The sequence below is a fragment of the Leptonychotes weddellii genome, chromosome 14 (assembly GCF_054177405.1).
Source record: "Leptonychotes weddellii isolate Sample4059 chromosome 14, ASM5417740v2, whole genome shotgun sequence".
Classification (NCBI taxonomy): domain Eukaryota; kingdom Metazoa; phylum Chordata; class Mammalia; order Carnivora; family Phocidae; genus Leptonychotes; species Leptonychotes weddellii.
In genome coordinates, this window is record NC_138382.1 from 5,886,148 (window position 1) to 5,898,622 (window position 12,475).

The window sequence follows — 12,475 nt, forward strand, 5'->3', positions numbered from 1 at the left end:
GCCCCCAGACGCATCCCCCGGCCCAGGGCGAGGATGAGCAGGACAGGGGAGGCACAAAGTCGAAACTCAACTTTTTAAGAACATTTGCGTGTGTATGTGTATGTGTGGGGGGAGAATGAGCTGATGCCGAGGGTCCAGCCACCCCCCTTCTGCCTCCTCCTCCCCCTGCTGCCCTCGCACACGCGCGCGCACACACACGGCACTTGGGCCGGGTTTCCGCGCTCCGTCCCCCGGCTTGGATGGGAGTTTTCATTTCCGAAGGAGGCAGAACCCGTGGAACGCGCTGAAGGGCTGGAGCCCCAAGTTACTCCTCGCCAGCGCTGGCCTCTGCTGTCATTCGCAGGCTGGCCGGGGAAGGGACCCGCACCCCTGGCTTTGTTGTGGAAATCCGGGTTACCTGGTAAGTGGATACCAGAGGAACTTTGCTCGCAGGCGAGAGACGGGAGAAACTGGCGCTTGAGAGTGTGGGGGAGTTAACGCTCAGAGACACAAACTAGGGATTAGAATAGTTTTCCACGCTGAGCCAGTGGCGTTCACGCGGGTTTAAGGCTACGCGCACCCCCCAGCCCCAGATTTTCTAAAAGCTCTGTTTGTTGAGATAGCAACCCTGGGTTAGGAATCAAGCCCTGTTGTTGTCAGTTCCCTAAGAGCACCGAGTGTAGAAGACGGAAAGGAAATCAACAAGGTATTAAAGTTTAATTAGGAAGAGTTTTTGTTTTTGGTTTTTCTTTTAAACAACAGGGGCCAGAGGGCCACACAATCAAAGCAAGTTACAGGACGTAGGGGCATGGTCCTGCACGCCACCCAGGAGTCCCCACTGAAGGGAAACTTTGGAGAAGTGGGAATTGATGGGGTGACGTGAGGTCCCGCGCGCTCACACGGGGCTGTAGTTGCGTTTTCCAGTTCCACGTGTTTTAGGAGCTCCACTAAGGCTGTTTTGCATGCCTGCATCTCGCCAAAGACAATGTCCCCATTGCTCTGGAAGGTCCTTGGGTTGGGGGTATGTTCGCTTGTCGCTGGGAGGGGTTCCGTGACCCGCAGCCGCCAGGACTATAACTATAACCTCCCACGCCGGAAAATGCGCAGACATACTCAGACGCTCGCACACCGGGTTCGTCACTTTGCGTTTACATTTTCCTGGGGCCCGACAAAATGTCAGCACTGTTTGGAAAATGTCTCAGTCTCCGGCGCTCTGTCCTGCTCGCGGCTCCAGTCCCTGTAAATGACCCTGTGTGTATTTTGAAGTCGATCCGGGCCGCTCTCTGGAAAGCGTGAGTGAGCAGCCGGCTCTCTCCTAGACACACACCTTGCCCCAAGCAACACTTAAAGTTAGTCACTGGAGCTGACAAGTCACCTCGGGGATGAGGAAGTTACCCAAGTGTCTGGAAAACTTGGCCTTGACGGATTTGTCATCCTATGGATGATTCAATTAGGTACCTGGAGGGAGAAGCTTTGGGAAAGGTGGTTTCTGGCTTCGCGAGTCGCGCCCTCGACTTGTTGGGGGTGTTAGGGAGGCAAGAAGCGAAAGGAGACCCGAGGGTTGGGAGCTCGGTGGGAGCTGTGGGCCGCGGCTGCCCCGGAATCCCAGCTTGGGCCGGGAAGGGCAGCGCGCTGGTCCCCGCCGCTTGGGTTTCCCAGCCGCGGGCCAGCGGCGGCGCCCTTTCGGCCCGACTTACTCAGGACTAGGTTGCACAACAGGAAACCGGCACGAGTTTGTTTTGTTTTGCTGCACTAGCTCGCGGACCGGGCGGAGGGTTAGGGTCAGAGGCGGCCGGCGAGTGACGGGGTCGCAGCAGCGCGCCCCAGCTGGGCCCTGTCGCCTCCGCCCTCAGACCCGCCCCTCGCTCCCCACAGGGGGACTAGTGGCTCGGCCGGGACCTCCACGGGCCAAGCCAGGGGGCGTTGGGAACTGATAAGGGCTGCCCTTCTCCTGCCCGGCCCCAGGCGCTTCTCCCCGCCCGGCGGGTCCCCAGCACCCCTCCGGATCTCTCTAGCCCTCTTCCTGCCGGAGAGGCTCCCGCCCTTCTGCTCTGTATTCTTCACCCCCCTGCTAGGCTTCCTGGGGTTCTGCGAGGCCCTCATCTCTGGAGCATCTAACCCCGGGGCAGGGGCTGGGGGTGGAGGGTACTTCCGGAATGGCAGGGAGCAGCGTCTCCTGAGACTGGACTCTTGGAATTGCCGCCCCTTTTACGGAGTAAAGGGCTTTGCACCCGCTCCCCACCTACTTCCAGAACATCAGTATCTCCCCAGAGTCTGGGCCTGGGTGGGGGGTGGGGTGCTGGAGTTTGTGAGGAGAGGGATGTACTGCAGCTCCCCCCAGCGGACCAAATCCCTTGAGGCTATGGGAACTGGGAATACCAAGTATAGACTGTTAAAGCTAGAAGGGACCTTGGTGATCACCTACGCACGAGGAAGCCCAGACCCAAAGACTTCTAGGGTTTTGTCCAGGCCTTCATAGCTACTGTCATAGATGCCGGGCACACACTCAAGTTTCCCAGTTTCCAGTGCAGAGAGCATTTCTTGGCGTGAAGGTGAACTCAAGACAAATGTGAAGTTGCCTTAGGTCCCCACTGAAAGCTTTGATGAGTCATGATTTCTGCCTTGGGAGTTAGCCAGACATCCGTTTTCCCCTGTGTCACGTTCTCTATTAGACTACCCTTTTACACTAAACTGGGAAGCTTTTTTTTTTTTTTTTTGTATAAAATTGATTTGTTTGGTTTTAATCCTCCCATTCCTCCTCTTCTCCCCCCTCTAATTTTGCTTCCTTGGTGAAGTGTTAAATAAGTGCAAACTGCAAAGGTTTGCAGAAGAAGGATTTGCTCACATGAAGGTTAGGGGACAGCTTGCAGCCAGGTAGAGACAGGACTGTGTGATATTACATGGTGTTGCAACAGGGAACATGCCGAAGGTTTAGGATCACATGTAAATGCACTCCAATTTTTTGGATGTTTTCACTAGTTGTCTATGGCAGCCCTTCTAGACTCGCCACTGCCTTTGAAAGGAAGAGTAGGAGACATTTCTTTTTCAGTTCCCTTCAAAACACTTTTCCTTATTGGTAGTTGAATTCTTTTCCTTTGTTGCTCAGAGGACTCAGCAGATCTTGAGTATGAGTAGTTCAGTCTAAGTGCTGCTGTATACGACTCCCTCTCTCCTGGTTCACCTTAGGCCAGTTATGAGAGGGCATCTTTTCTCTGAGCCCTGGTTCTACCCAAGTTCCTTAATAGTAGTTGGTTTGTCAGAGATTGAATACCTGGGGTCTGTTGGTTTGCTTGGAAGTGGCCACCATTCCAACAGGAAAAGCAAATTCTTGGGGGGTGGGGTGGGGTGGACTCCAGGGTTCAGCTAGTGGGTAAAATTCCTATTGGGCCCAAATAAGCAGGATAGGGTAGGTGAAACAATAGCAAACTAATGTTTTGTACCAAATCTGTCTTCATTCATGTGGCAGAAAGTGGTCTTTCCATGGTTTCAAAAGAGAGCTGAGTGTTCTCAGTCCGTTTCTCTGAGTGTTCTTTCTTGCTAGTAAATTAAGCCTGAGGACATTCTTTTCACTTTTGTCCCTCTCATATTGTAGGTATTGATCTCTGGAGTTGGAATGTTAATTTGTAATTCTTCCCGAATAGAGATGAAGTACTTCTTGAAGGAGATAGTTCAGGAAGTGGCATCCCGTGCACATTCTCTTCCCTGGAGAAGTCATTTTCTGTGGTTCTGTAATTATTTTCTGTGGAAGATATTATAAAGAAGGTGGAAATACAGGACTTTACACTAAGGCTCGTTGCTTCATAGACTCAATTGGGATTGAAAATAAAATTAAAAAATAAATAAATGGAGCGTAGGAAATCTGTGCTGCCTTACTCATTCCTGGAGGATGAGACATGCGACAAAACCTTTAAATGACTCTAACATGTAGTTCGATAAAAAGATGCCCAAGTTCCAAGTTTTCCATTTACTTCAGATGGAGTTGACACAAAACCCAAATTTTTTATTGAGCTGAAATAAAATATCCATACAGAAAATACACGTATCTTAAGCTTGATGAATTTTCACGAGCTAAATGCAACTGATTCGCTGGCATCCAGATCACGAAATAGAACATTACCAACACTCCACACACATCTCTCATACACCGTTCCACTCACTATGTTCCCCCCAAAAGTAACCCCTGCCTTGACTTCTGACAGATAGATTAGTTTTGCCTGTTTTTAAAAATATCTTATGTGAGTGGAATAATTCAATATGTACTCTTGGGTCTGGCTTCTTTTCCTGATGTAACAACCTTCTGGTAGGTCAAATAATTTGGATTTCCCTTTAAACATGGCGGGAATAGTTTAGCTTGCAGAAGTTAGTTGGTCAGGCCTTACTTAATATGACAGAATTAAAGAAAACACTGACAAAACAGAAGCTATATTTTCTATGCTAATGACAGTCTGACAGGGGGACAACAGATGAGAGCGAAGTGTCCAGCATGAAGCCAGTGCGGGATGAGCAAGGAAAATGCCGAGGAGCTCCTTCCTCCATGACGGCTCCAAATGCATTTGACAGCCCCTCTCTTAGGGTCACCAACCCCCACAACAAAAGAAGTGCCTGGTCTCAGTACTGAAATGACTATGTTTGTTTTCCAGCTTTTAGCTATGATTTTTCATTTTTCATGAGTACACCACGATAAAGGCCAGGATAATGTTTCTGCTCAGAAGAGTGCTGTAGTGTCTGTGCTACTTTTTCCTGTCAAGAGAAAGGAATAAACTAGGGAACATGCCACTGTGATTTAACTGGCTCCACAGGACACAGAGTGTAGGATTTGTGATCACACGGTTACACCTTATTATATTGGATTTATTTGGGCAATAAATGATAAGTATAGGATATAAATACATAATTATATATTTCAGTCATCCCACGTTTTTCAGTATAAATGAGTAGTACAGTATGATAAGTATGAGTGCATATAAATGTATGTAATATATAAATGTAATATAAAAATCCATACATGTATAATACATGTAGTATGAAAAATATAAATTTATAGGTTTAATATAAAACCATCTAGGGGGGCGCCTGGGTGGCTCAGTTGGTTAAGCGACTGCCTTTGGCTCAGGTCATGATCCTGGCGTCCCGGGATCGAGTCCCGCATCGGGCTCCCTGCTCAGCAGGGAGTCTCCTTCTCCTTCTGACCCTCCCCCCTCTCATGCTCTCTGTCTCTCATTTCTCTCTCGCAAATAAATAAAATCTTAAAACAAAAAACAAAAAACAAAAAAAACCAAAAAAACCCCCATCTATGTACATATAAGGACTGGTGACAGTTGAAAGGTAAATTAGACAGGACCCCTAAAGGTAATGAAACACAGACAAATAACTATAAGGCAATGTAGAAAGGTATGAATGTTACAAGAGAGGTATTTCGAGTAAAATAGTTAACATTTATCAGGTCCTTCTATGTGCCAGGTACTGTGCTAAGCAAGTAACATGCTTGATCTCATTTAATATTTGGAATTCCATGAACTTACGTATAATAGTGTAATTCTAACCATTTTGCAAATAGATACAGATATTAAGAGAGGATCAGGAAAGGCCTAAAGTTGGGTATTTGGGGTGGACTTGGAAGGTAAGTAAGATCTGGATTTGGGGAAAAGGGGGGCAAAAGAAGGGAGAAGGGAAAGACCACCCATGTGGATGGGACCACCCATTGTAGGATGAGCAGAAACAAGGATCCAATTATGTTCCACTATGGGAACAAAATCAGGTGATTTGTCTGCAAAACTGGAATCATGAGAGCTGTAAGTGGTTGAGAGCAGACTTGAAATGAAGAAAGCTGATGGGGCCATTCTCATCTGATGTGATCTCCTCAAGGCCGAGCATGGGAATGACTGCGCATTCCTTTCAGGTGCAGCAAGCCTTGCTGAACTGCAGATGGGCAGATAGGGTTACAGCACCAGATCAGACCCTGTCCTGGGGGCCTTGGTAAAGAAATCAGACTTTCTTCCTTTCTTTTTCTTCTTCAAGATCAGATTTTCTAAATATCAGTTATTCCTGAAGTTTCATTTCTAGGCCTGCTGAATACTATATGCAGAAAACTAACCAGATGCCAGGGCTGTGTATGAATTCTTGTTACTCTTTTGTGTGAATAAATGGATTGATGTTTTCCCAACCTTTCCAGCATGACCAGTGGATTCTACTGCTTTCTGTAACTTGACTGAGTCATTCATGTTGGTGTTTTCTTTTTTTTTTCTTTCTTTCTTTTCTTTCTCTTTCTTTTCTTTCGTCATGTTGGTTAAGGCCTAGTCATTGTTGTGAATGTTCGTACTTCTGCAGTGATGTCAGTGAACATAATTTAACTTGTGTAAAACTTTTGTCTATCAACACTAAAAATAGTTCTTTTGGTCACTTTTAAGCAATAATTACATTGAAGGAAAGAAATCACTCATTTATACATGTGATGTGGGACACTTTGATATGCTTGAGTATTTGGTTTAATGAGTGATGAATTCAGTTTTATTTCTAGAATCTCCCATAAGTAGTTATTTATTACCTGTTTGAAAGGATTGTGATCTTTAACTTTGTAAGTAGTTATTCATATGGACCAAGTAGTCATCTGTACATGAAAAATGACAAACAATGCACTTTGCATTTGCCATATTTTACTACATATGTATCTCCTCCTATGAGGCTGGAGGTTTTGTTTTGTTTTTGAAAGAAAGGTCTCCAGCCAGTTACTCTTCTTTTATATTTCTGAAGAGGCCTTTGTGTCTCAAACCATGGCCATGTGGAGTTCCCTCTTTTCAATTCAGGTGACATCATAAGGAATGTGTTCATTTTTCCATTTCAAATTCCTCCTCATAGGATCTGATGTTAACTCACATTAAGAACACATTTTGACAAACTCAGTTCTCAAAGGCAATTGCGTGTTAATTTAAACTTGTCCCCCTTTAGCATTGTAAGAAGGAAATTCTCTTTCAGGGAAGGTCCTCTACCTTCTGCAATGCGGAATCACTACAATTGTGGGTCATTTCGATCCTAATTCTGTTAGTTGGTTGATTTTTGATGTTTATAGAGCACAAGTGATCGAGTGATATTTACTGAGTCAAATGCACAGTGAAAAGATAGCAGTGGTAGGAGGATAACCTTGTACTGGTGAATCCTTATGTTTTATAAAGCTAAAAATAATGAATTTTTAGATCCTTTGCTCATTACGGCTGTATTTTGGTATTTGTTTTACTTTGGCTGTTCAACTCTGTCTGTACCTGCACCTTTTATTTTTGTTAGGTGCCTGGGCAGGCAAATAGTCTAAATGCTTTTGTAACAGTGGCTTTTATATCTTTTTGACTATAACTCACCATAAAACAATTTTTTCATCTTACTCAATATACACTATACGCATTGAAGATATTCAGACATGTACACCCACAAGTAGCTGAAACAGAACTGTACTTAACCATTAATACAGTTGATGTACTCTGGTAGCTTCTATTTTGTTGTAGTCAGTTCTGTTTCATTAAAAAACACTTTTTCCATTGAATAATTGATTTTAGGGCCTACCATCGGATTGCAACCAGTTTGAGAAACACTGCTTTAGAAAGAGCCCTTTGTTAAACATAGATCTAGGAATTTAGGGCCAAAGCATGGTTACGTTTCTGAACATACCTATGTTTGCCTTAAAAATCTTTTTGGTTCCAAGTTCATTCTCATTTTGTGTGATTGCTTGCAGTCCTAATTATTCCCCTCTCCCTTGACATTTGTGATAGGGTCACAGATTTCTAGAACTTTCTGTACTCCTTGATGACTTAATGATTGAGGCTAAGTAAATGAAACATTTGTAGGTAATTACTACTAAAAGTAGTGATATTCGGTAAGCTAGGGGGGTCTGAGAGTTGTATAGATGTATTGAAGTATGGAGAATGGATTCTAAGAGAGGTTACTGGACTTTTAATATCGCCCTCCAGTAATATTTTCCTGAAGATTCATAATTTCTTCCAGCAATCTGTAATCACCCTCTGGAGGGTTCTCAATTCTGCTTTGATTTTTAAGTTAGGATTGACTAATTTAGAGAATAGATTCCTGAAGTGGACTTGATCATTTCTTTTTCTCCTACTTCCGTCCCTCTTCCCCTTTCCTCTTGCTCTTCTTTCCTTTGTCCATATTTACTACCTGCATTTGGCATATTATAGCCATTAATTTGAATTTAAAAGGGCACTGCCAGATGTTTTACTCCCTGCTTAGGGAAGATTATTTTCATTGAGAAAATTTTATAAAATATAAAAACAAAAAAAAGTGTATATCTCTAGACAGCTAAGGGTTGAAATCCACAGATAAGACAATCAGTTAGATGGGATCCATAATGTGCATTATATTATCTTTTCTGAGTGGTCTTTGAAAGAATGGTCTTGAATACCTGGAGGGAATAGTAATTTGTCTTCATATTTGTAATTGATATAACTCAGCACTAAACCTCTTTGATTTGTAAGATTTTATCTTATTGGCGATTATATTGCTTGAATAATGCATGTACATCTTAGTGTTCAGAATAAATATGTTAATATTCTTAGCATTCCTGACATCAAACCTGGGCAGTGCCTACATGACTGTATATTCTATACGTGGTAGCTACCAGGTGTAACCTCTGTAAGTTTGTGCTCGATGTCTCACTACTGTGGAAATATCCCACCCAGCCCTGTTTCTGTGTAACTTCTGCTGTGAAGTCTGTGAATCTGTCAGTCTCACTGAATAAAGTTATGAAACCACGGAAACAATCAACTCCACTTTGTTGTGGGTTACTTTATCATAACATAGTACCCTTCCTTTCAATTTAGAGAAATGATACTGTACACATCCAGTGCGTTTCCTCTATAATATCCTCCAGTTCCACAGGCACATGTTTGCACTTTCCTCTTGTTAAAATTGCAGACAAGAATAATTTTGATTTATTGGTTTCATCTAATATAGCCGTGTTTATATTGTTGCCAATAAAATGACTTACACGATTGGTTTTTGTTTATACAATCTTTTCTGAGGAGTCAGTCACCTGTGTTAGGACAAGGTACATTCTGCTGATTAAAATGAACTCCTGGGATCTAAGAACATTCAGCTCTATCTGTCCTTGATTGAATTGCAAAATGTGCTTCACACTGCAGCCGTGCATGAGAATAACTTATATTATCTGTCAATAGGCTTTTCATTTCTATATTCTTCTGGTTACAAAAGCCGTAACCAAGAGAAGCGCAGGGGAATAGCTTGGGTCTATTAATGATCAAGGCTGCGATGTTGAAAAGGCAGTTAATGAAATTATAGAATCATTAACCTGAAGGGAAAAAAATAAAAAGAATCGATAAAAACCCTATTTTAGATGGCTTAGATGTATATAAAAGAAACAGCTCAGGAGCATTTTTGTTTGCTGACCAGTATTTTGTGTCTCATTATCAGGTTTTCTATGCAGGGTAAGTAAGAAACGCTTGTGGCATAAGGAATGGAAAATATAACAAAGGCTAAATGTAGCCTAAGGAAATGAAATGATGTATGAAAATTAATAATTAACTGGCTCATCAGATGAATTATGACTCTAGATGAGTTTATTAATGATATTTACTAAGAAAGGGCTTTTGGCTGTAAATAGGCATTATGGAACTCGTGTTTTTGGAATTTTCTTGAATGGCTCAGTTAACATTGCTTTTCACTTGTTGGATCTTTTAATCTGAGACACAGTGCCTGGAGCCTTAGGTAGAAGGTGGTAGAGTCATGATTTTGTATTTTGATCAAAGTCATAGCTTTTCCAGAAAACCAGTGAAATTATTAAATGGTTTTGTGCCTTAGTTTCCTTAGGAGTTAAGTAATTTCCTTTCTGACCTGACTTACAGGAGTGTGTTTTGGAGTTCGAAAGTGGTCAACAGGAAGATTTATTAACTCACGTTGACTCATTTGACAGAATGAACATTTTCATTGTTTGAATGGACAGAGCATTAAAACTCTAACTGTATCAATATGTGAGATCCAGAGTACCCTAAATTTGTACTTCAGGATGTTCCTTGCTTTTTCTTTTTCTTCTCTTTTTTCTGTTGACATCTTGGGGTAGGCAGTGGCTGAAGGGTGGAGGAGAAAATAATTCTGAGAACTTGAACAATTTTTTTTTTTTAAAGATTGTTATTTATTTATTTGACAGAGAGAGATACAGTGAGAGAGGGAACACAAGCAGGGGGAGTGGGAGAGGGAGAAGCAGGCTTCTGGTTGAGCAGGGAGCCTTATGCAGGGCTTGATCCCAGGACGCTGGGATCATGACCTGAGCCGAAGGCAGATGCTTAATGACTGAGCCACCCAGTTGCCCCCATTTTTTTTTTTTAAGAGAGAGAGAACACGTGCGCGCGAGCAAGCGGCGGGGTGGGGGTGGGGCAAAGGGAGAGGGAGAAAAGCAGACTCCCCATGGAGCAAGAAGCCAGATGTAGGGCTTGATCTCAGGACTCTGAGATCAGGACCTGAGCCGAAATCAAGGGTTGGGTGCTCAACCCACTGCGCTACCAAGGTGCCCCTTGAATAGGTTTTTAAATAGAAGGATGCTCTGCTAGTGGAATCCTACCAGTTAGGTTTTGATATTGATTAGCTGTGATTTCGCTTTTTGGCAAAATGTAGGCAAATTTAATCCTGAGGTCCATTTTTCAAGGTAAGTGTTGTCTTTCAACACGCTGCTGACGTGAGAACCTCCTATCAGCTCTTGCTTTGACGGAGTGGATGAAGATTACTCTTTTTGCTTCCATGTCTACCCTGTCCTCTTGATTTGAGTGCCATAGGTATAAAATCTATGTATTTATCCTTGATCATCTTAAGTGGGTATTTTTGATAATCTTCCATGTCTTAATTATCTGGAGGATCAGAATTTCAAGAGACTGTAGTGATTATCATCAGCTTCCTTGTTTTATGGATGAAATCTGTAAGTCCAGAGAAGTTATAAATGATTTGCCAGAGGTAGAACTCAGGTGTCCTGACACTGTGGCTCATTAAGGATGTGTCTTTCTTAAAAGTTAGCAGTTTATTCCTTTTTTGTTACTACGTGACTTAGGCTTATAAATGATCATATGGCCTTTCTAAAATATAATAGCGATAGATGAAATTGATTTTTAAATTCTAGTCTCTAATGCTTGAAAAATCTGTTGGCATAATTAATGTGAAAACTGGGTTATTAAGCATATTTTCACCTAGAGTTTATTTTATTTTTGTCTTGAGGCTGGTTTTCTTAGCTTATACGCCATTGCCTTACTGCTGTTTCTTTATGGCATTAATTACTTTACTTTCTGGTTGTTGTCTTTTTAGTAATAAAATTTAAGTGCATTTTTGTTATTGTTATTGTTACTTTCAACCTAAAGCTATTTAAAACAGGACTGCAGTTTATAAATAAAATAAAATGAAAGTCCAGTTTGACAGGCTGGTATGAGTGTCTGATACTTAATTAACTTCTCAGCACGTTAATTATTTTTCTTGCAGTCTCACTTTCTTAATGATCTAACCTAATGCTAAGTACCTACTTACGTGTTTTTATCCAGATTTTTGATGAGAATTCCTGCTTGTATATGATCTTGCTGGCAAAAAGACTCCTTTGTTTTTAAAAACTTGCAAGTGGGCATAGTCTGCAAATCTACAGACACTTGTCACATGGACTCATGATGACTCATAGTGCCAGTCATGTTGGATGATTCTTCATTTTCAACAAATTGCCAGCACAACATATATACTTATTTATTTTGTTTGGTGCTGAATAAGTGCTCTCTTCTGCAGGGTTCAGAGTACTCAGAAAACACTGTTTTATGAATGAGCGGAGAATAGATGGCCAACATCCTCTGGCAAAGCACAGAGACATGAAATGATTCTTTTTTTTTAAATTTTTTAAATTTTTTTTAAAGATTTTATTTATTTATTTGAGAGAGAGAGAATGAGAGAGGCAGAGAGCACATGAGAGGGGGGAGGGTCAGAGGGAGAAGCAGGCTCCCTGCCGAGCAGGGAGCCCGATGCGGGACTCGATCCAGGGACTCCAGGATCATGACCTGAGCCGAAGGCAGTCGCTTAACCAACTGAGCCACCCAGGCGCCCGAAATGAAATGATTCTCGCTCACAGTCAACCCACAACTCAATAGACCAGCTGATAATACACTGGAGTTCTTAAATGGACACAGCAGGAAGGGCACTGGGAGTTTTCCAATGTGAAAAACCAAAATCTTACAACCGGTTTGATACTAGGGTTCATTTGTTATTGTCCCATAAGACAACTTAAGTGATAAGGTTTGGCTGGACTGGGTTTCCTTGTCCGTTCTTGGCGACCGTAGTGGAGGGAAGGGCAGGAGATGGACCTCAGAGCGTTTCTCAGGACTGGATGGCCTGACAATGTGAAATGTGACAGACTGATAGAATTCTTTTTTTTTTTTTTTTTTTAAAGATTTTATTTATTTATCTGAGACAGAGAGAATGAGAGAGACAGAGAGCACATGAGAGGGGGGAGGGTCAGAGG

At 42.6% G+C, this 12,475-nt stretch overlaps 1 protein-coding gene across 5 annotated transcripts in view; it reads left to right on the forward strand.

Annotated features, from left to right (window-relative positions):
- Positions 1 to 6: 6 nt before the first annotated feature.
- Positions 7 to 12,475, forward strand: part of GLIS3 (GLIS family zinc finger 3) — a 445,030-nt gene continuing 432,561 nt past the window's right edge. For 3 of the 5 annotated variants that reach the window (XM_081802769.1, XM_081802771.1, XM_081802775.1), the window contains exon 1: positions 261 to 400. Coding sequence is in view for 1 of the 5 variants with exons in the window: in XM_081802770.1 (XP_081658896.1) it covers positions 124 to 400 (277 nt within the window). In the remaining 4 variants the exon portion in view is untranslated. Of the gene's footprint in view, positions 401 to 12,475 lie in introns of all 5 variants that reach the window. The other 2 variants (XM_081802770.1, XM_081802774.1) reach the window with 2 other exon arrangements.